Genomic DNA, 22,205 nt, shown 5'->3' with positions numbered 1-22,205 from the left:
TTTTTCTTTTCTGGAATTGGCTTCTATTAAGTATTTTCCCATTAGCTTGAATTTGTTTCTCTTCCTCTTTTATGATCCAGTCATGAAAAGCATACTAGGACTGGCTGTAGGGGTTTTAATACCATTGAGAAATGTAATGTTCCTCATGTTCCATATACCTGCAAGTCAGTTTGCTGCATAAATCTGCCATCATTAGTTCCTTGTTCTCTTAACTGGGCAATGATAACCATTTCCATGATATCCTGATAGTGATGGTTTATTATTTAAGAGCTCTGCAGTTGTTGCCAAATGAAGCAGAACATTTCTTTTCAGCCACACCATGAGAAGAAGAAAGTTTGCTGACAATTTTAGGACAGCTATAAACTCTATTTAGCTAACCCATTGGTGTTTTGCAGCCCTTCACATCCAAAAGCCTGAGGCAAGGAAGGAGAAAAAGCTGTGCTAGACCTCCTAACACCTTCTTACAAATAATTTTGGTTATTTTAGTGGATTACTATTTATCTGCAATAAATGTCTGCCTTAGACAGAAGGATATTTGTAGGGTGTTAAGGCCCATCAGATGTACCATCATCCATTCTCTGAAGACCACTCGCCACGTCAGAGAAATTCAATGTTCTGGCTGTGGGTGATTTGCCTTATGAATTCCTGCCATCCATGCTGGGGGGCTGGCATGCAACCAGCAGATAAGAGTAGAGCAGTGCTGGCAAGGGGCCTCACTCAAGGGCTCAGTGCTTCTTTTGATTCATAAGACTGACTAAAGTTTTGCAGAATAGGCAGCCTAATCTTTAAATTTTCTTGGGTTTCTCATTTTTTGAAAATCTTAGCTGCTTTTTAATTTGTTAAATGCACTATCTTACCTTTTTAAAAGAAATTGCTTATCTTTTTAAAATCTGAGCTTACCAAGTGTCTCAATTCATCATTGGAGGCTGAACTTTCTTATTATGATTTGTCCTGAGCAAATCCTCATCACCCCCAATAACTTCTACAGCGTGTACCAGCAGTTTTGTCACATGAAAAAATATTTTTATCAGAAGCTTAACAGCTAAGGAGCATAGCAGAAAAAAAACAACCAGACAGAGACGTGCTTATTATGCTAAGATGATGTAATTTCTTTGTCTCTGAAAAAGTTATAATAACTTCATTATGCTGCAATGATCAGCACTCAGGGTCACTATCTCTGTTCAGGACTAGCCCTTTGTCTGGTACAAATATGTGCAGCTTTCAATTACTGTGATGTACATTAGGTGAAGTTTTGGCCTCTAACCTGTTATTCACAGCACAGTTCTGTCACTGAGATAAGGAATGCTTGGGGCATTAAATATTTCTACTTATCCTCCTTCCAGTGCTGAAGAGCATTTCTCACTCTGTGATACTCCAGAGCTACATAGCACATACATTTATCCATACACCAAAAATGGGACAATTTGAAAAGTTTTGTCAGGAATTGGACCTTACAGTTTATCTATTGAGTTAGTCTTGTGTGATGGATGTGAGATTTATTCCAGCTCTTCCTGTGGGAAATGGTGGCGGCTGGTTTCATTCCTAATGTGTGCCTGGAGATTTGCTGTGCAGGAGCTGAAAGCCAAATGTCAGCTTTTCTATGTGTGAATTACTTCCCAGAGGAGAACATCTCTTCCAGCTGTAGCTGTACACTGGAGTAATAATGGAAAACAAGCTTCGACTACTGAAAGAAAATATTACTAGCAGACAGTGAAGATTTTGCTGGAACAAACCTCAAGTGCACAGTGTTAAGGTGGCAGCAGAGGGTTTTCTCAAGTAGTTGCTTCATGTTTTTTTCCTAATGTGTTTTCCTGTAGAATGCACTGCAACCAGCCACACATAGGCAGAAAACTAGGAAGTTTTGAATTAGTGGATTCCTTATACCGTGTCTTGTCATTTAACAACTCTCCATGAGCAGTACTTGATAGCACAAGGGACTTAGTTTGTGGCAACAGCATGGCCAAAATAGAGTGTGTGGACAAAATTCTCCAGCCAGAAGTTGAGGAGCACTGCTAAAGCAGGCTTCCTCCCTCTTAGTATTCACACAAGCCAGTATGATGTAGTTTTGTTTTAATCCCGGCAGGAAACTAGACACCCTACTGACAGTGTGAGGGGGAGGAGAATTAGGAAAAAAAAGATGAAACTCATGGGTTGAGATAATAACAGTGATAATTGAAGCAAAGTAAAATATAATATTACAAATGATAATAGTAACAACAATAATAACAATAATGAAAAGGGGAGAAAGAAATAAACCCCAAGAAAAGCAAATGATGCACAGTAAGTTGCTCACAGCTCCTTAACCAATGCCCAGTCTGTTCCCTGTCTGAAATCAATTTGATATCAATAGTATTCTTAAAGCTAAACACGGTGGTGTGGCAGCTGCTAAAAAGAAAACTAACTATCCCAGCCAAAATCAGGACAGATGCACTGCTGCCCATGGGTTGAGCCTGTGATGGAGATTGATCTGCTCAAGCTGCGCTTACTAACCAAGGTGAAACTCGAGAATGGGCTTTGCTAGCATTTTCTCTTGTTCACCATGATGGGTATTTGTGGTGCAGTGTCCTCTGGAGAATTCAAGTAGGACATGGCAATTGTGGCCAAATGGGTCCATAGCTGTTGTGAGGTGCCTTAGGGAGGCAAAGAGTTAGTTTCAGATAAGCATTGTTAACATGAGAGGCATGGCTGTAAGCCAAGCTAGTGAATTTTGTCCTCCTGCTTTGCGGGATGGGCAATGTGAGCCCTGGATGAAGTTGTCCCATCCCAAGCCCCTCGTGAAGGGCGGCCCAGGAGTTCTGATTGGGTTTGAGTTCCTGGGGGGTTTCTCCCTTGCTGTGTTTCTGGTGGTGCCCGACCCTGAACTCCACCCTCAAAGGTGGAGACCCTCAAGGGTTCCGTCCTTCAAAACCCCTCATCCTGCATTTGTTCAGAGCTCTTTGTCTCTGAATGAGTTTATTCCCACGCTGAATAAATGATTTCATGAACAGAGGCCTGTCTCTTTTCTGTCCCATGCTGGTTCTCAGTAACTGTATCTTCCCTGGGCATGATCCTGCAGATGCAGGCTGCCACACATAGCCACTCTCCACCAGGGATAAACATACTAGTTGTGAGAGCTTCCTGTGGTTTGCGGCTGAGGAAAGAGGGGGCAGGTTCCTCACCTAGCCCAGTAGGATGGGAAAGATATGAGGATTTTACTGAGTCATGTGTGAAATAAAAGCCTTGGAAATGAACACCAACTACTGAAAACTCAAAGGAAAAAACAGCTAAAATAGTAAAATAAACTATCTTATTCAGATGGGTTTGTTTTGCACAAGAATTTCACATTCCCTTATGAAAGGGTAAAACAAACCCAAGCCAAATTGATCTTGCATGGTCCAATCTCAGGATGTGTATTTCCATCTGTTCTTTCAGCTGCCAGAGGAGGATTTCTTATTAAACCAAATTTTTCTCTTCATCTGCTCTCCTGACAGACCCAAAGCCCAGCCCTGCTCTTCTGTGATGAAGGTGTTTCAACAGATCCTTTCCAGTGACCAAAAGGGGTGTCTACTCTTTGTCAGGAGTCTTCCTGTGCTACAAGGATAGGGGGATGTTTCTTCCTGCATTTTTGTGGACATTGATGTAATATTCTTTAGTGATGCAAAATTGCATTGATGACAATATTCTTCCTATATTCTCTTATCTGAGAATGTCTTCTAATCTTTTCAGTTGTGATCAAACATGATTATTAGACTCATTTTCTTCTAGATAATCTTACTGAAAAAAATTTTTTAGTTTAATTGTCTGTTATCTTGAAGATTTCTTAGTGTAAAATTCAAGGCAGTATGTGTGTTATCAACACCATTGTTTTTATTTAATATGCAGGATGGATGATTTAATTTCTTGTGGGTGTTGTTTGCCTAATGTGTGTTACTCTCATACATAAGGCAGGGTGACACAAGGCTAAACCAGAAGTGGATAAATTGCAATGTTGGAAATTCAAAGCTTAGTCATAAGATCATAAGACTGTATAATAACTCATAATCTGAAGAAGACCACACTGAGATTCCAGGGACATTCTTAGGTCAAATATTTCCTGGCCCTTGGATGTTTGATTTCCTAAATTCAAATTTCTTTGACTTCTTTTAGTGTTTGCAATCCTGACAGGGTTTTTTTAAGGGAATGCAATGTCCCATGTCCCATCCTGAGATATCTACTGCTTCTTCCCTTTTTTTACACTTTGCTCTGACCTCTTTGCTATCAGATCCCAACTCTGTTCCATTTCATTGTCAAGGTAATTTCCCTTTCACATGCACATAGTTGTCCCCTGGTCCAGCCAGTCTCTGTCTCCTCCTCCCTCAATGTTTTCTTTTGGTCACTGTGACCTCTCTGCTCGTCCCCACACTCTGGCACCAGGAAGTTGCTGACAGAGGCACTGATTTCTTCTCTCACCTCACCTTTCCCTCTGTTTCTTGACTCCCAGTCTCCAATCAGCTATTTCTCTGTTCTCCATTAACTCCACCCATTTCCCCAGTATGATTTTGGTCCTGTCACCTTGGTGCAGCTTTTGTCACTTGTCCCTGTCCTGTTGCTGGGAGAGCACCAAGAGCTGACTGGGACAATGAACAGGCAGTTTCTCTGACACCCTCCACCCCTGGCCCATGGGCAGTGAAGTGGGTCCTGTTGCTGTGTGACCAGGTCTCCCGTGAAACTCTGTCACAGACAACTGCAGAGGTGTAAGCATCTCTGTGAGGATTTGACTGCTGGAAGCTGCAGAGCATCTGACCTGTGAGCAAAGTGCTTTTTTCCATCCAAGAATCAATATTTTTACTTGATGTGGTACAATTTGACAGGGATGACAAACAGCTCTCTTCCCAGGAACATGACTCCTGGCAGGTTAGAAATCCATGTGGCTATGGATCTCTGAAAATGCTTATGTCTTTATTTTTAGTGATCTATGTATTTTCTTCAATTTTCTGTTTTAGAAATTGATCAACTGGGTTTGGTCATGTTTTTCTTGTTGTTGTTAAAGGCGAAGGTTCTCTGATATGAGAACTGTCTGTATTTACAGTTAGAGATTTTAATATTGAAAAGACTTGTCAAAATGTTTTGATATTACAAATGTAAGTCCAGGCTGTATTATTCCTTAGGATGAGTTTCAGTGAGTCATAAATATTGCATTATTACATTAGTGCTAGGAGTCCTGTATGATGAACTAAGAACTGGGCATTAAGCAAGGCCTGAACAGATAATGCAAATATAATCCTTGTCCTAGAGAAATTAAGAGTAAAATATAAATTCAATATAGACAGATGAGAACAAGTTAAATTATACTTGCAAGCTCTTAAGGTTCAGGAATTAGTTTTGCGGCAGAGAAGTTTTTTAACGATTAATGCTTGACAGTGTTTATCAGAAGTTTGAGAGGTAACATGAGAAAAGGTAAAAATGATGCTTATTCAAAAGAACAACCCATGGGCAGTGGAGTTTTGCAGTATTGGTCTACTGGCTACCGGAGCTGACATTTCAGTACTGATTGAGAGGTGATCAGTGAAGAACCCTGAAAGGGCAAACAAGTAAACTGTATTTATTGACCACAAGAGAAGGAATCATTGGAGAGGTACACACTCCCCTGTGCTGGGGCAGAACCAACTATGTTGATATTTTCCCCAACAATGCTGTCTAAAGAGGGCTCCAAGGGTCCCATTGCTGCCATGCTGGATTCTCTCCAAGGCAGCCTGTCACTGGCTTCACCAGGAGCTTTTTATTAATTCTTATCCTGATATTTCCTTGCTGCAATTCAAGTTCATTCTCTATTTTCACCTTCAAGGCAGAAAAAGCATGGCACTCCTGGGTCAGCTTTGTCAAGATCTAACCCCAGCCAGCTGCCAAGCCCCAGGCAGACACTTGCTTATTCCCCCAGCTGAGGGATCTATGAAACAATCAAAAGGGTCAAAGCTGGAAAACGGATGTGTTGAGATACAGACAATTTAATAGGGAGAGCAAAAGCCACACACATTAACACAGAAAAATAAGGAAGAAATTTACTGCTTCCCATGCACAGGCAGGTGTTCAGTCACCTCCAGGAGAGCAGGGCCCCATCACATATAACAGATACTTGGAAAGACAAATGCCATCACTAGAAATGTACCCTCAATCTTCCTCCTTCCTTCTTTTTCTTCCTTTTTCCTCCCATTTTATATACTGAGTATGATGTCATATGGTCTGGAATATCCCTTTGGTCAGTTTGGGTCACCTATCCTGGCTATGTCTCCTTCCAATTTCCAGTCTTCTCTCCAGTGTGGCAGCATGGAAAACAGAAAAGGCCTTGGTTCTGTGTAAACCCTGCTCAGCAATAGCAAAATATATCTCTATGTCATTAACCCCATGTTCAGGAAATCCAAAACACAGCTCCATACCAGCCACTGTGAAGAGAATTAATTCTACCCCCAGCCCAAACCAGCATATTCCATCACTTATTCCATACCATTTTCATCATGCCCAGGTCCCACGCTATTCAATACAACTTAATTAACCACCACCCTTCTTCCCATCCTTTGACATAATACAAAGAAGTAATTTCTTTAGTCAATGGACCATGCCTAGCAAATAATCATAAAATATCCACAAATGTTTACAAAACATCATTTGAGTTCATTTAGGCTCCATCTGTTCTGGTGGTCACTCAGTACAGGAATGGTGCTGTCTTTCTTGGAGCTGCTGGGCACCAAAGCCAGCTCTCAGGTCACTGATGCTCTTAAACTTCTTTTTGTAATGCCTCTCCTCCTTTGATATGGGTGGTTTCTGCTGTACTAATTCCTGTAACATGCAACTCAAATCATTGCTTACAACAATTTAAAGGCACATCCATTACAATCTCCACCCTTGGCCCTTTTTGGACCAGGTTATCTGGTTTAACATTGCAATGAACTCCTCCTCCTGTCTCCAGCCTGGCTGCAATAAGGGTTGACTCCCTGAAATCCACTATCAATATAGTCTACATCAACATCCTCCTCCATGGGCTGCAGGGGCACACTGCTTCACCATGATCTTCACCATGGGCTGGGAGGGATTCCCTACTGTCCCTGATCCAGCAGGGGTTCCCACCCACAGGAAACAGTCCTCCTTGAACTTCTCCAGCCTGGGTCCTTCTCAAGGGCTGCAGTTTTTCGGAAACTGCTCCACTGTGGGTGCCCCATGAGGTCATAAGTCCTGCCATAAAACCAAGTCCAGCAGAGGCTTCTCACAGGATCACGCCACATTCTCCTTCAGGCATCCACCTGCTCCAGCCCGGCGTCATCCAAGAGCTGCAGGTGAATCTCTGCTCCATCATGGGCTCACCCACATCCCTTCAACTCGAGATCACTCTGAGAACCACGTTCCAGCCTGTCCAGTACAGCAGCACAGAAACAGCAGCAATACTCTGGCCAGCTGTCAGCCCAGGAGCACCATGGCTGTCACCAGAACCTTCCTGGGCACAGGTCAGTGAGGTGAGTGTGGCACAGCATCACAGCAAAAAGTGGCCAGCGATGAGCACAAGACCCTAACACAGTCAGAAATGCATACATTTACAGACATCCATAATGGAGGGTAAAGCCATTGATTTGCAAGATTCTGTTAAGAGGTTTAAAGCAGTATTTAAACTACAGATGTTTTTCCTGACAGTTGAGAATGTATAAAAGAAACAGTGCTATGAAAGCCCTTGTCACTTGCTCACAGATGGAAACAGGAGGTTTTTCATTAAATTCAGATCTCATACTGATTTTCAATCTATTATCTCATAGCCTAAATATGCCACACACTCAAAAATTGTTTTTCCCTTCATTTGTATATATTGCATAACATGGAAAGAATTAGTCAAATATGACTAGATATTTTTCCCTTTAAAGGTCCTCATCTGTAAAAATCTGTGGGAAAATGGAATTTCCTTTCCTTTCCTTTCCTTTCCTTTCCTTTCCTTTCCTTTCCTTTCCTTTCCTTTCCTTTCCTTTCCTTTCCTTTCCTTTCCTTTCCTTTCCTTTCCTTTCCTTTCCTTTCCTTTCCTTTCCTTTCCTTTCCTTTCCTTTCCTTTCCTTTCCTTTCCTTTCCTTTCCTTTCCTTTCCTTTCCTTTCCTTTCCTTTCCTTTCCTTTCCTTTCCTTTCCTTTCCTTTCCTTTCCTTTCCTTTCCTTTCCTTTCCTTTCCTTTCCTTTCCCTTTCCTTTCCTTTCCTTTCCTTTCCTCAGAAAATATCTCTGCACGGAAGTTTTTTTGAATTAAAGATTCAGCTGGGGATTTGTTAAAAAGATACAAGTGTTTAACAGTTTAAAACAGACAGGAATTAGGAATTTGATTTCAGATGAGTCAGAGAACTTCACATATTATTGTTACTACTGGTGTTTAAACCTGTTTATTTTAAAATCATCTGTCACAGAAGGACTGGAAGTAGTAAATTTATGAGAGATTCTTCCTCCCTGATCCCTTAATCCACCCTTAATTCTTAAACCACCATTGCAGGAAGATAGACTTTTAAGTCTTCAAAAGGCTTCCATGGTTCAGATACAAAAAGTTTTAAAGAACCATTAAAAAATTAACACTAATCTCATTGCAATGAAGTTGAATAGACATATTTCTATAATAAAATAAGAGATTAATTACATATTCAAAATGGAAACACTAAAAAGAACAGCGGAGAATGCAGTGCCATTACAGTGAGTACAGGACTAAACAGGCTTTACAATGAGTAGTTAAATGAATTGTTACACAAATGATGTGTCTGGATGCTCCCTTTTTATTGCTCTGCACCAATATCTTTCTGGCTGAACAGGCTGCACTGTCTTCTTCCATGTTTGTACATACAAATAATTTAAGAGTTGCAGAAACAGATATCTGTTGTCTTACATCTACTCTGCCATTGTGGCTGTGATGGAAAAGAAGTTTACTTCTGCTATGAGAGTTTGTGTTCTGGTAGCAACAAGGATTTTTAATCACAGAACTATATGTTTGCTCTTACCCAAAGGAATAAGGGGAAAAGAGACAAAATATAAAAATAAATATAAGAAAGAAAAAAACCCTATGAAGTAAAATGTTACCTGTTTTATTAATTTTGATTCATCAAAATATAAATATGAATCTAAGTATTTACCTCAAAATAATACAGTATCAATGGCCATCACTGATATATTCACATATACAAAATAAAAAGGATCTTTACAGTACTTAATGAGCAATTTTGTAATACTTTACTGGATCAGCAAAAGTCAGGTTTTGAGGAGGCTACTGTGTTACCTTGCTTTTTTACAATTTATATACACTTCTTTGTGTTCCATCATCTTGTAAAATAGTTATGCACTGCATATAATTAAAGTGCACAAAAAATATAAAGTCCTCTATATCTTACTGTGAAAATGCAAACCAGTTAAAATATTGTTCAAAATAACCAAAGTTATTATCTACCTTTTCAAATGCATTTATCAGCCAAAGAATAAGCTCATATTTGCTCTGTAATACCTGTTGTAATTTTATGAATAATGTTATAGGGGGTATAGCAGCTGTCATCACAGATACAATGCAGCAAAACATTCAGCTGGCTTATGGATTTCTGGAAAGAAACCGGATTTCTGGAAAGAAACCACTTTTCTGCTATTTTGTCAAAAAGATTTTCTTGTAAGCCACTGTTAATAGGTAAAACAGGTTAGATAATTTGGTGTAAAATTCTGGTATCACACACATGTCATGCGTTTGGATGGATAACACAGAACTAAGAAAGCAAACCTGAGGAAAAAGTTAACAATCAAGTGATTTACTTTAATAGATAATTAGCTTGGTCTGTGAAGGCCACATCAGAGCATTTCATATTAATTTTTAATGCCATTTGCAGTGGCATAAAATAAGTTGTAATATCAAAATGAAGATGGAACTGTGAACCATTATGTTGAATCATTCTTGACTGTAACCATGCTGAAATTTGAAGACATTTCTTTGAAAGATACCCATCTCGAAGGAAATCCACAGGGAATAAACTGTGAAAAAACTTCTAAAGCCTTTTGCCTGAAGTATTTCCCAACAAAGACATAAATCACAGGGTTAATGCAGCTGTTGGTGGTAGCCAACATATAAGAAAACTGCTGCCCAAAGTTGATCAGTTCCCCCCAGAAGCAGCCTTTGATCACTTCTGTATTGTATAATAGATCAAGGAATACAAAAAAATGGTAAGGAGTCCAGCAGAAAAGAAACATCAGTACCACAGTGGTGATCAGCCTCGTTGCCCTCATGCCTTTCTGCCCCATGCAACCCTTTGCTCTGAGTGCTCTTCGTTCTCTTGCTGTTTTCTTTAGGGATCTAATGGTGGAGAAATTGAGGAAGATGATTGCTGTGGATGGCAGCAGAAACCCCACCACGTTAAATACCAGGCGTTCAGCTGTTATCCATGACGAGTTGGGGAACTCCAAATAGCACGCTGAGATATTCCACAGGGAAAACTCTTTCACAGTCCGGTACATGAAATTTGGGACACTGAGAAGAATGCAAAAGAACCAGATGAGCAAGCAGATCCCTTTGGTCATAGTTTTGCTCCATATCTCTCTGTGGTTCAAGGTATGGACAAAAGTCAGGTAGCGATCCGTGCTGACGGCCACGAGCAGGTAGATGCTGGTGTACATGTTCAGGACGATGGAGGTGCTGACGCTGCGGCACAGGAAGATGCCAAACGGCCAGTTAAACCTATTATTGGTGTTCTCTGCCCAGAATGGCAGGCACATGAGGAAGATAAGATCAGCAATAGCCAGATTCATAAGATAGATTTCAGCTGTCTTCAGGGGGCCCTTGTGCAGTGAATAAATGAGGAGAACAAACACATTTCCAAGCATACCAATAACACAGACAGTGTTGAGGTACTTGGGTACTATATAGAATACAATGTCCCACCAGTCATTTAAGTCTGGGCAAGCAGTTGAGTTGCTCTGGTTTTCACTCTGGTTTGAGGACGGAATACTCAGTAGAGGAGTTTCAGTCATCTTTTAAAAAATTCCAAAGTGAGCAGGAGATGTCTTTGAAATGAGAGAAAATGACTGCAAAAAAGAAGCATAAAAATGTAAAAGTTGCCTCCCATGAGTGGTGTAAACAACATTTAACTGCTGCCAATTCTTTATTAGTTCTTACTGATTATTACAGGCTAGATCAATCCATACTTGATAAGTGCAGTGGTGGGAAATGTTCCCAGTATTAGCAAGGATAGAATTTCCTCTACATCCTATGAAATTTCCTCTTCTTGCTTCTATTGTTTAAAGTGGCACAGAGGAAGGAAAGTGACAAATTAGTAGTTCTGTACATCTTCTCCAGACTGCTGACAGACACATATGTAGGAGAATTCCATCTCCCTGAGAGTAGTAGGAGTCGTGCTGGTGACACAAAGCCAGCTCTGCATCCTTCCCTGCCCTTTCTCTTACTCTTGTTTACCATGCTATGTATATTATTATATTACTGTATTATATACTATGTTATATACACATTAGTATATCATTATGTCCTGCTGAAGCAGGATCCTGCCTGTTTCCCTGAGTTGGGAAAGCTGCTCACTCTCCGTATGCGCCACTTGCTGCCTGAACTTTGCATTCTTTTGTTCCTTCTCAGTTCCTCCTACCCTGAACTTTGGGTTCAAAATTGCTGTTAGATTAGATAGCTTATTGCCTCCAAATGTCAGCAGTTGGAATAATAAAACAGACTCCTCCAAAATACTACGCTAAAAAACTTGCCTGGAGGGAAGGCCTCTGCAGCTCCAAATTTACAGCACTCCTCCAGTTGAAAAATTTCATTTGAGTTCAGCTGGAGAGAGGCTGTCTCAGGCTCCAAAGTGTTTAGTCCATCATAGCACTGGCAATACCTTTATTTATTTCTGGTAACTCAGATTGAGACCGTGCAGGATTAAGAACATGGGTAAAACCTTATCCTCCCATGAAAATCCACTGGACTTTCTGTCAGAGATCCGCTGTCAGAGCTGCCTCCTGCTTCATTCTTCTGGTGCTGCCATGCTTGATGATAGTGCCTGGATCTTGGTTTTTGCAGGCTTTCAGTCTCAGAGAATTATAGTAGGAAAGTTATTATTGAGCCAGTTCTGCCATCTGACATTTCAATATTTCATATGCAAGTGGGGCAAGTCAATCACAAAATATGTATTTGAAAAAATCAATATTTTGCAATCAGTCATTGTAAATGCTGACTTTCTGCTGCAGCTATTTAACTCTGCCATTTCAGCTTCTTTATTTTACACCTAGGAGACAGCTAATGATGGAATTTCTGAAGACAGAATTTAGGACCACCATTCATCTCTTTTACATATATGTACAGCCTCAGTGACATCTGTATATGAGCACCTTGCAGTACTTATTTTTGGGATGCCCCTACGAATAAGTTAAGTATTAATATTCCACATCAGGCTATCTGGTACTAGTGCACAGAAATTTCTTCATCACTGCAGAGTTAGGTGAGCAGCAAAGTTGTATCTGAGTTCATAAACTCACTCAAGCTGACAGCTTTGATGTGGCACAGAGCTATAATTCAAGTTAGCACAGCTTCCTGGATTTCCCTCCCAGCAACCTGAATGTTACCTAGTTAACAGACCTCTCATGCAAACTAAGATAACTTGAGAGGATCTTAAACTACAGACAAAATACATATAGCAAATAAATGGCTGATTAGCATCAAAGAGGTTCTTTGTGAGAGAGCAGAAACCTAATGCTGTTATAGCAGGAGACTGGCTAAGACATGAGGGAGCAGTGACAGAAAATCTATATAGTTCAAAAGTAATGTAGAAGAAAGATAACATTTAAACCTAAACAGAATTATTTATTTTACTAAATATAGAATAAAAAGAAATTCTTATTGTCCTTGCTTGCCCTTTTCCTGATGACTTCTTGCTATCAGCTTATGCCAGTCACTCTGCACACTTCAGACATGATCTCTCAGCTGGAGCCACAAATTCCTTCATGCTCAGCTAAAAACACCAGGAAGTTTTATTTTTCATTGCAACTTAGATTTTATTCACAGCTAAATCCATATTCTTGTTCAGCTAGCAATGGTACCTCAGAATTCTGTAGAGTTTTTCATTGCAAAACTTTCTTCAGAGTCTACTAATCATTGTCTGAGCACTACCACAAGCCATGAGCCTTTTAGAGAGTTCCAAATGTTCTCTTGACAGAAAATGCACTTTATTTTCCGTAATTTCTGTAAGTATTTTGAAGTATTTAGTGCTAATGGACAATTAACTGCATGAATGGTTTTCAATTTCTGTCCTTAACACATTCCAGTCATCTTTTATACAAATAATGACATATTTTTCTTACTTTGAACTGATTTCTGAAGAATTTCCATGCACAGTTCATCTATCACCCTTTTTACTATTAATACTCATTAGTCAGAGCAATTAGGTAAATGGATCATGGCTTTACACATAAACTAATACTGAGCTTCAGAATTCCTTTTGTGGTGAAAAAGAAAGGGAAATTCTTATTAGACTGCACAGATCAGAGCTGAGAGCACAAAAAAATATTTTTTATATAAAATATAGAAATGATTTTTAGAAAGATAATACATTTAAAAAGATAGGCATACCTACACCTTGTCCTTCCTCTCAATCCAGGCAAAGTTTCAAATTTGGAAACAGTTGATAAACAGCAGTACAGAGGTTACTGAGAGAATTCAAAGATGCATCCTGAGGCACAACTGGTTGACTGAGGGCTGTCCTGAGTGTTTTGCTGGCCACACACCATGTGTGTGATGTTACATTTTGGAAGAAAGCCCCAGAATTTTTTTTTTTTTTTAACTTTCCCAAATGTCAGCTGTAGTAATTTTCAAGACATGTGAAATATTTCATTCTCATTGTGAAATAATACAAGCCATTTGTCATGACTCTTGTCATCCTTTGACCGCTAATTAAAGCTCTCAAATTGTCCTTGGCAATTAAAAGTTCCATTGTGTGAATGTCTTTAAAAATAATAATAATAATGTCATTAACAGCCTTCTCTGTGCCAATGTACACAGGGAGAAACTTAGAATTCAGTTTTTGTGATGGGAGCTTCTTTCCCTGCTGGATATGAGGGGAAGCCATGCCAAGGAGCTGGGGCAAAGCAGTACAGGTAGGTGGGAATGGCTGCTGAAACACAAACCTTGCTCAACCTCATTTCCACTCTTTTTGAAAAGCAGTGTCTTTTGCACCCCACGATAGGTGTCCAGGCCATGAATCTCAGTGACTATTACTTCTCAGTAATATTCATGATGACTGCTGTACTTTCTCAGGCTTGCAACAAAATAAGATTCTTATTTTTTTGATTACTTTCTGGGACCAAGTATCTTGAGAGTGGTTGTTTAAAAATAATTTTTATCTTTTTTATTCTGATTGTACACTCACTAGAATAATATTCTAAAAAGATAATATCTTGCCTCTCAGACTTTGTATGCAAACCTGTCTTAAATATAGCCATGTAAACAATGTGTGTTTTCAATTAAAAAAAAAAAAAAAAAAGAAAAATTGTCATGGGACAGGAATGTTATCTACTTATAGGAAAGCATTCCTCTCATTGGCTACTTAACCAAGATATGCACCATCTATCTCAATTCTTATTCAATTGTGTCCATTATTGTTTGATAATTAAGTTAAAATGAAAAGGCAGGGGAGGCTGAATGGCTTTATTATGAAACTTCCCTATAGTGAAAAATACTTTTATTCCAAATTTTTATTCATTAGAGGATAATAAGTTAGTTATGCAAACAGTGCTAAAATTTATATACAAAAATGTTCCTGTTAACACCATCACAATGGAGAAAACTCTAAATGGCTCAAGATTAAATGTTTGTTTGTTTTTTTTAAATATCTTGTAAAATTTTAATTTTGCAAAGACTTGAAACACAACATGTAATTTGTGAATTACACATTATGTAAGGAATCCTAACAAATTGCAGGAGGAAAATCTTGAAACAGCCCATCTCACACTGACTCATAAAGGTAAGTGCAATGTGACAGGAGATCTTCGTCACAGACTTTCCAAAGCCTCCTCTTTGCTTACACTATTGCATTTCCGTGTTTAAGTTATTTTTTTCCATAATGAAGAACATTTGAGCAATAACAAGAAGTTTGGAATTTGTCCTTGCTTGGACATGAATCTCTAGGATCTGCCAAGTTCCACATTTACTCACAGACTGAATAAAAAACTGCAGCTGCATCTAAAATTTATATGATAAATAACAAATCTTACAAAACTCATCACATCAAAATGGGATCAAAATACTGGTTTTGCAAATCCAAGTCCTCTTAGCAAATCTAGTTTCTTATTTTCTGTTATTTTTCATTGCTGTATTTGGAACATATATTGGTAATGGAGAGAGATTTGAAACTGGAAGGCTATGCATTCGGTAGAAAATGTGAATAGGCACTGCAGTAGCTCCAGCATTTAAAGACCTTAGAACAAGTCTATAGAAGAAGCTGTAACTTTATACAGAAAGGGAATTTAATTTATTATGTCTGTACAACTTCATTCCTCATTTCAACCTATGGAAAGTATATGAAGATCTGGTAGCATTTCAGAGTTTGCACAGAGGTAATGGACCATGAATTGAAAGAATGTGAAGGGTTAGTTAAAAAATATCTAGGAGAGTTGATAGTTAAGTTTTTTGTTTTTACTGTAAAAAACATATCTATTTATGTTTTAAGCTTGAATGATCTTCAATCACACCATCTAGGCAGACTTTCCTGCAGAAAGTAAACATTTTCTAGAGCTGCAGAAGAATTCACAAATGCTAACTGAATCTCTCTGATCAGAATGATTAAACAAACATGTTGATGAACTTAGAGGTAAGACTGCTTAATTATCACACACATTACAAGGTAGACAAATATCAAAATTCCCAAAGGTCTCCAGAGTTCTGGCTCTTGGTCCAGAACTCCAGCCATTAAAAATCTTCTTTTTAAGATATCTAGAGTCTTTAATGATTGGGACAAAATTTTTGGATCAGTATGTTTTAACGATTCATTATTGAAATGTTTGGCAAATCAGCTTAATTATCTTCTGTAACTGTTCATCTGTCCTGAGACAGCAGAAAGATTTTTGAGATGATCTTTTGATGTAAAACTTTGTTCAGCTTAGTTGGATTTCTTCACATATAGTATAGTGATTGCTAAGGAGAGTTTAAACTCTGATGCAGTTATTTACAATTCCCAAAGAATGATCCTGGTACCATCACAGTTTATTACCACAGTGTGGTAATAATCAAGCCCTACTAACTACAGTTTACAGAGCTTGAAACAGCAAAAGGTGAAGGAGCAAATATAGGTTGAAAAAACAGCAATGTGCTGATGGAAGAATGGAATGGAAAGGTGATTCAATGGCTAAAGACATCTTAGGGATTTGGGAGATCTGAAGCAAGATCCTAACTCCTCCACTGAAACCCTGTCTAAAGACTTTCTCCTGTCTGCAGCGAGCACCAGTGGCTTGTGTAACAGCTTTTAAACTCTTAATCTTTCAAATGAAGCCAATAAGCCACTTGAAAATTGAGAGAGTAGAGAAATCAGAATTATTCTTGCCTGTGAATGCTGAAGGCCAGAAATATCATCTGGCTTCTGTCATCCTTGCCCTTCCTCTGGCCGTGGTCCTCACCTCTGTCAGGCTGAATGGGGAGCCAGCTCTTTGCATGGCCAAAGTTTTGATAACAGTTGTGGCAGTCTCAGTAAAAGAGAAGCTAGGAGCAGAGATAAGGGGGGCAGGATAAAGAAGAATTAAAATATATGATTGCTGTCTGACATCTTCAGCTCTGAAATTCTCAGGACAAAGTCTAACCTCATTTTACCAGAAGTCTGCATATTTTTTCATGTTTCTGTAAGAACAGAGCTGAGCCAAGTGTGACCGGAAACTGTCAGTAGGTCAAATGTAGCTTGGACATTACACTTTATTTCTTGGGGGTTTTTGTTGCGTGTATAAATGGTGCATGTGAATACCACAAATGTGTCATCACACTGAAGAGTCAGTAAAATGTGAATTAAATAGTCTGGGAGCTGACACTCTCTGTTCTGTGATGTGCAGAAGCTGCTACAGGGACTTTCCATTGTTGCTGGTGTCTTCACAGGACCTTGAGCTATCAGCAGGCAGAGAAAAGCTACCAAAAATATTTTAGTACTCTTAGCTGCCTTAATTCTGATTTAAACTTCCAAAGGGACTGAGGGCAGTCAAGAGCACTCAGAAATGGGCCCTGAAAAGAAATATCTCAAAGTAGCTAAAATTCTGTTTTTTCAGCTTACTTTCCTTTGGTGTAATGGGAAGTGAAGTAAGCATCTGGAACAGTTGAACTTCTGACAAATCATTCCTTAGTAATAGGATACAGGCTAGAGAAGAAAATTCCAGGAAGTCTTATTTCTCAAAGTACTTTATTTTCTTTTGTACATGCTTACTGCATAAAAAACAAAACAAAACAAAACAAAAAAGTGCCTATATATTTACATTATTTATATTAATGTGATATTACCATAATAACATTTTTATATTTTATATCTCAGTACCAAATACTCACAAATGCCTTCTTTTGCCTCAGTAACCTCTGTACGAAGTTCCTTTTGTGTAAGGGTTGCATGAACAGCACACTCATGGATGAGACAGTATAATAACACTGGATAGAACAGAAAGCCTTTCAGTGTTTCGTCACAGTTGTCCTCGTTGCTTCAGACAATAAAAAGGGTGAGCAAATAGAAGTATTTATGACATAGGATTGTCAAAGAAAAACCATGGAAATTGCATATAAATCATATACAGTGATCTAAATCCCATAGTCTTTAAATCACATCTCCACACTTCTACTTTGCGGTTTAGTTATTTGAAGGTTTAATACAAATTTCTCATTTTAAATAAACTTTATTTCTCCATTCACGCTCTGATGGATAAAGACCATGTAGTTGCCGTGAGTTTACTCATGTCACCAAACTCCATTTCCCTTGGTAGCTTTAAAAGCTGTAACCTTAAGTGCTTTGAAAAGAACAAAGACTGTTAATTTCAGCATATCTTACTTCATCTTCCACTCAGTTTTGAGCAAGGTTCCTAGAGGTTAAAGTGCATACTGACAATTCACTACACTATGAGTGTTTTATGTGTATAATCAAATTATCTCAAAAATACAGTCCAATTGGGGAAAAGCAATCTCATGTTAAAATCTCACAGATTAACTCTACAAATAAAATGTAGGTATTACTAGAATCTGAAAAGACCATTCTTGAATACTCTGAGCTTTCAAGACTCCTGTTATCTTCAGTTAGATTTCTAATGTAGTTAGGTAATGCTCTCCTTCATATTCTCAGTTTCTTCTGTTTGTGAGATTATACCAGTTGTGCTGAGCTTTTGTATATCCATTGAATAAGATTAATTATGCTTTGTGAGTACTAAAAACCTGAGTCTCTGAGCTGAAGTGTAAGCATGAATATAAATAGCATTCACTCACTCAAAAAGTGTAAGTGAATGCTTTGACTCCAAGGCAGAAAGGGTAAAGAATCTTCTTCTACGAAGAAATCCCAGCTAACTTCATGCAGATGGGTGTGGGTCCCCTTCCACTACTGCTTTACCATTTTTTCAGCTACTTTTCATACATACTTTCTTGTGTAAATCTGTAACTAGCCAGAGCAGTTGCAAAAAGGCACTGCTTGTCAATGAAGAAATCAGATGGTTTTGGATCACTGAAAAGAGAAATTAAAAGCCAAATGGATGGACACATCTAAAAACGCATCCTACTGGATTCGCTTAAGAGAACTTACTCAAATACAAACCCCTCCCAGATCAAACATCTTATCTAACTCACTATTAGGGGAGCCATATGTAGCTGCATAATCCTGACAATAGCTTCTGTACTGGGGCTCTCTTCAGAGAATTTTATGTACACCTTAGAAAAACATTACCAATAATGTGTGCCAAGTTTCATTCAGCCATGAAAATAAGTAAACAAGTAAGTAAGCTACAAAATAGGATTCGATCATGAAAAACGTCCATTAACATTAGAAGCAGGTCTCTATGGAATTTTCATTAAGAACAAACCATTGTTTTCCCTCACATAATGAACACTACCATGTTTACTCTGTGGACCTGTAGCAGATGGATATGAGTGGAGGCTGATATGTTAGAAGCCTTTCTTCCTTTAAGGATTTCCTAAAATTATGCTATTGGGGTAATGGCAAAACAGACTTTTTCCTTGGGTATTCACTTGAAATGGAAGTTCTTAAAGTTTCCAGGGAGTTTTCCATTTGCACAGACTGTAATTTTCTGCACCTCCTTGTGAACAAGCCCTTGTAGAATTCCACAGCCTTCTTCTGGAAGTTTTTCCCAATAATCACATACAAGACTGGATTCAGGCAGCTGTTGCTAAAGGAACAGTATGTGGCTATCTGGGTCAGTATGTCATTGACCTCTGCCAGGCATTTGAGAGTGGGTGAGAAGTAACGGATTGTGTCCATGAATGTGGTGATCTGGAACGGAAGCCAGCAAATGATGAACACCAGAAGAACAGCAAGGATCAGCATGGTGGCTCTCCTCTCTGTCTGGACTACCTTCATTTTTCGTAGCTCACTGCTTCGTAGGGCTTTGATGATTTGCACAGTGCAATAGGTAATTACACAGAGTGGGATCACAAACCCCACAATATTCAGCAAGGAGTTGTTGGTGGGCTCCCAGTAACTGGCTGGGTAAAGAAGAGCACAGGCTGTGATGTTGAGCTCTTCAAAATAATGCAAATTTCGAAACACCATTGTAGGTGAACACATGAACAGTGCACATGTCCAAATTATAAAACAATTCCATTTGGCACAGACAGTTCGTCTCATCCGCCCAAGAGACATGGTTTTCACCAAGGCCAGGTAGCGGTCAATGCTCACTAGTGTCAGGAAATAAATGCTAGAATATAAGTTCATGTGACTCATAATGTTGATGGATTTACAGAGAAACAGGCCAAAAGGCCACTGAAAATGGTTAGAAATATTAATGGCCCAGAAAGGTAAAATACAGACCAACAATAGGTCAGCAAATGCCATGTTTGCTAGGTAAATTTCTGCCACTGTGCAACTACTCTTGTGGAAACACAGAACGGTGAGTACAAAGGAATTTTCTATTGATCCCAAAATAAATATAAACCAGAGAAATCCAGGCTGAAAATCCAGTAGCCATTTCCATACATCTGCATTAACACATTCATACTGATCTGTCTGATTCACTCCTGAATTATTGTGGAAATATTCTGGACTGACTGTGAGCTCCTGAGTGGTCATGCTGTACAGCTGAGTAACATTTTCAGTTGTGATGGAAACCATTTCTGTGAAGAGAAAAAACAGGTGACATAAGATTGCTACATCTAGCTCATTGCTGCAAAAGACAAATTATGAAGAGCTGTCTTTTGCTTTTCCTAGTGTCCTAGAAGTGTAGCTTTTGAACAGGCCTACAGTTCCCTGGGTTCTTCCCACAGACACTGGGTGTGTCTGTGGAATATTTTACAGACTGCATTGCTATGGACTGCCTGGACCCACTTTGGGCAAGTAAAACAGGGTGGATGTAGCAACAACAGATATTGTTATGAATGGATTAACTGAAGAGAACATTTAGAAGACTTTATTCATTAGAACTGTGCTGCAGTAAGCCCTTGTTAATTCGTTGAGGATGTTCATCATTAGTTTGTCTTCTTACCTCTTTATTTCATTAGCCATGGTCTCCTAAAGTACCTGGTGTCTCAAGTTGCTCATGGTAAAACTGCTAGTTCTGTGTCACATCCTGCAACATCTTACACCCTCCCCTGCAGAGCAAGAATTGAGTGGAATTCAGTGGTGCTTCCTCCCCAAAGAACACCATATATTTTCCCAAATATTTTGACTGTACAATAAACAGACATTTAGTTTGCAGCTCTAGTTTGCATTGAGAACGATGAGGTGTTTGCCAGCAGTGTGCCTTTCTCAGCTTCCCACTGGAATTGCCTGTGTATTTCTGTCTCTGTGTTACAGTCTCCTTCTGCAGCCAAGTCACAGAAGAGATAAATGGTACAACCTTCATGAGGGAGCTCAGTTTTAAGAGGTGCGCAGTGGATGGGTTGGCAATTTGGTAGAGCCAGTTGCCATCCCGTTAGCCAGGACCTGTTTGCAGTCAGCCAGCTTGGGTGCAAGAGCACAGTCTGAAAACAAGAATACAGTAAGCATTCTACATATCAGAACAGTCTGAGATCATACAGAGAGCTATTTATGGGCAGAAACATCAGATGTGTACTTAAATGTTACTAGAACCAAACAGAAGTTGAGTGTGCAGCGTCATTCACTACTGATAAAATGTTAACTGTGTTTTTTTGTTGCTGTGTTCTTGGATAATGAATGCTGAGATATTATTCAAATGCAAGATTGGCTTCCCAGATCTGTATGTATAATTCTCTGGACTGAGTGATGGAAATTCTGTTATTTTTTCTTCAGGTCTTTATAATAACCACTGTTTATATTATCATTTGATTGGAAGCTTTTCAAATGTATTTTTAATTAAGACATTTGTCCTATTCAATTCGTAACTTGGCAGTGAAAAGGGAACACTTGCAATTCTTCAAAGGATGAGGGTTCTCAACTTGTTTTCTTGTTGCTGGAATTGTTGACTGGTAAGTATCAGTGCTTAATATGGATACAGAAATTTGGCTATTGGTTGCAGAATTGATGAAAAATGATGGTCATATTTTGTGTAGTTTGTGTTAATAAAACACAAATGTAGCACTTAAATATCTCAAAGCCTAGCTTGTATGGATGTGAGAGCTGCAACTAACAAATTGCAAACAGCAGTTTCAAGTCTCCCTTTCTTTCTATGCTGGCACTTTTCATTGTAAAAACACATAGGAAGTGAAATACTAATGGATGGCCAACAAGAGGTCATCTGAGAATAAAGATGTTCTGTTGCCTGATGCAATTATCAGAAACTGTTTCTCCTGTTGGTCGTAGGCTGTGAACCAGCAGAAAAAAAATAAATTGTAAGTGCATTATTTTACACTTTGAGGTTGGATGTATGCACATACTTAACAAGATGAGCATTAGTAATTCAGAGAGTGGTCATAAAGGCCATGTTGGCTTTTTCTGTGATTTTCCCTCATTCCATTAATTTACAGAATTTAATTTACAGCAAATAGCAGTTCCAAAACTACATATTGATTTTTCTGTATTTTCCCTGCAATTAATCTCTTTCAGATTTTGGTTTTAGATGGGAAAGACTTAGAAACTTTAAAATAA

General features: G+C 38.8%; 2 protein-coding genes across 4 annotated transcripts in view; both read right to left on the bottom strand.

The window, feature by feature from the left end:
- Window positions 1-8,243: 8,243 nt before the first annotated feature.
- The window catches only part of BDKRB1 (bradykinin receptor B1), a 39,046-nt gene continuing 25,084 nt past the window's right edge, over window positions 8,244-22,205 (bottom strand). Inside the window, exons 1-2 of one of the 2 annotated variants that reach the window (XM_058851401.1) lie at window positions 13,559-13,604; window positions 8,244-11,019 (exon numbers count right to left, since the gene is read on the bottom strand). In XM_058851401.1, coding sequence (XP_058707384.1) covers window positions 9,880-10,965 — 1,086 coding nt within the window. In that variant the 5' untranslated portion in view covers window positions 10,966-11,019; window positions 13,559-13,604 and the 3' untranslated portion in view covers window positions 8,244-9,879. Of the gene's footprint in view, window positions 11,020-13,558; window positions 13,605-22,205 lie in introns of those variants that run through there. The other variant, XM_058851390.1, reaches the window with a different exon arrangement.
- BDKRB2 (bradykinin receptor B2) overlaps window positions 17,382-22,205 on the bottom strand; it is a 30,901-nt gene continuing 26,077 nt past the window's right edge. For both annotated transcript variants that reach the window (XM_058851375.1, XM_058851366.1), the window contains exon 2: window positions 17,382-20,275. In XM_058851375.1, coding sequence (XP_058707358.1) covers window positions 19,131-20,273 — 1,143 coding nt within the window. In that variant the 5' untranslated portion in view covers window positions 20,274-20,275 and the 3' untranslated portion in view covers window positions 17,382-19,130. The remainder of the gene's footprint in view (window positions 20,276-22,205) is intronic.

Source organism: Poecile atricapillus, chromosome 1 (assembly GCF_030490865.1).
Source record: "Poecile atricapillus isolate bPoeAtr1 chromosome 1, bPoeAtr1.hap1, whole genome shotgun sequence".
Taxonomy (NCBI): Eukaryota; Metazoa; Chordata; class Aves; order Passeriformes; family Paridae; genus Poecile; species Poecile atricapillus.
Note: the sequence above shows the minus strand (reverse complement) of the source record. Positions and strands in the feature narration are given on the sequence as shown.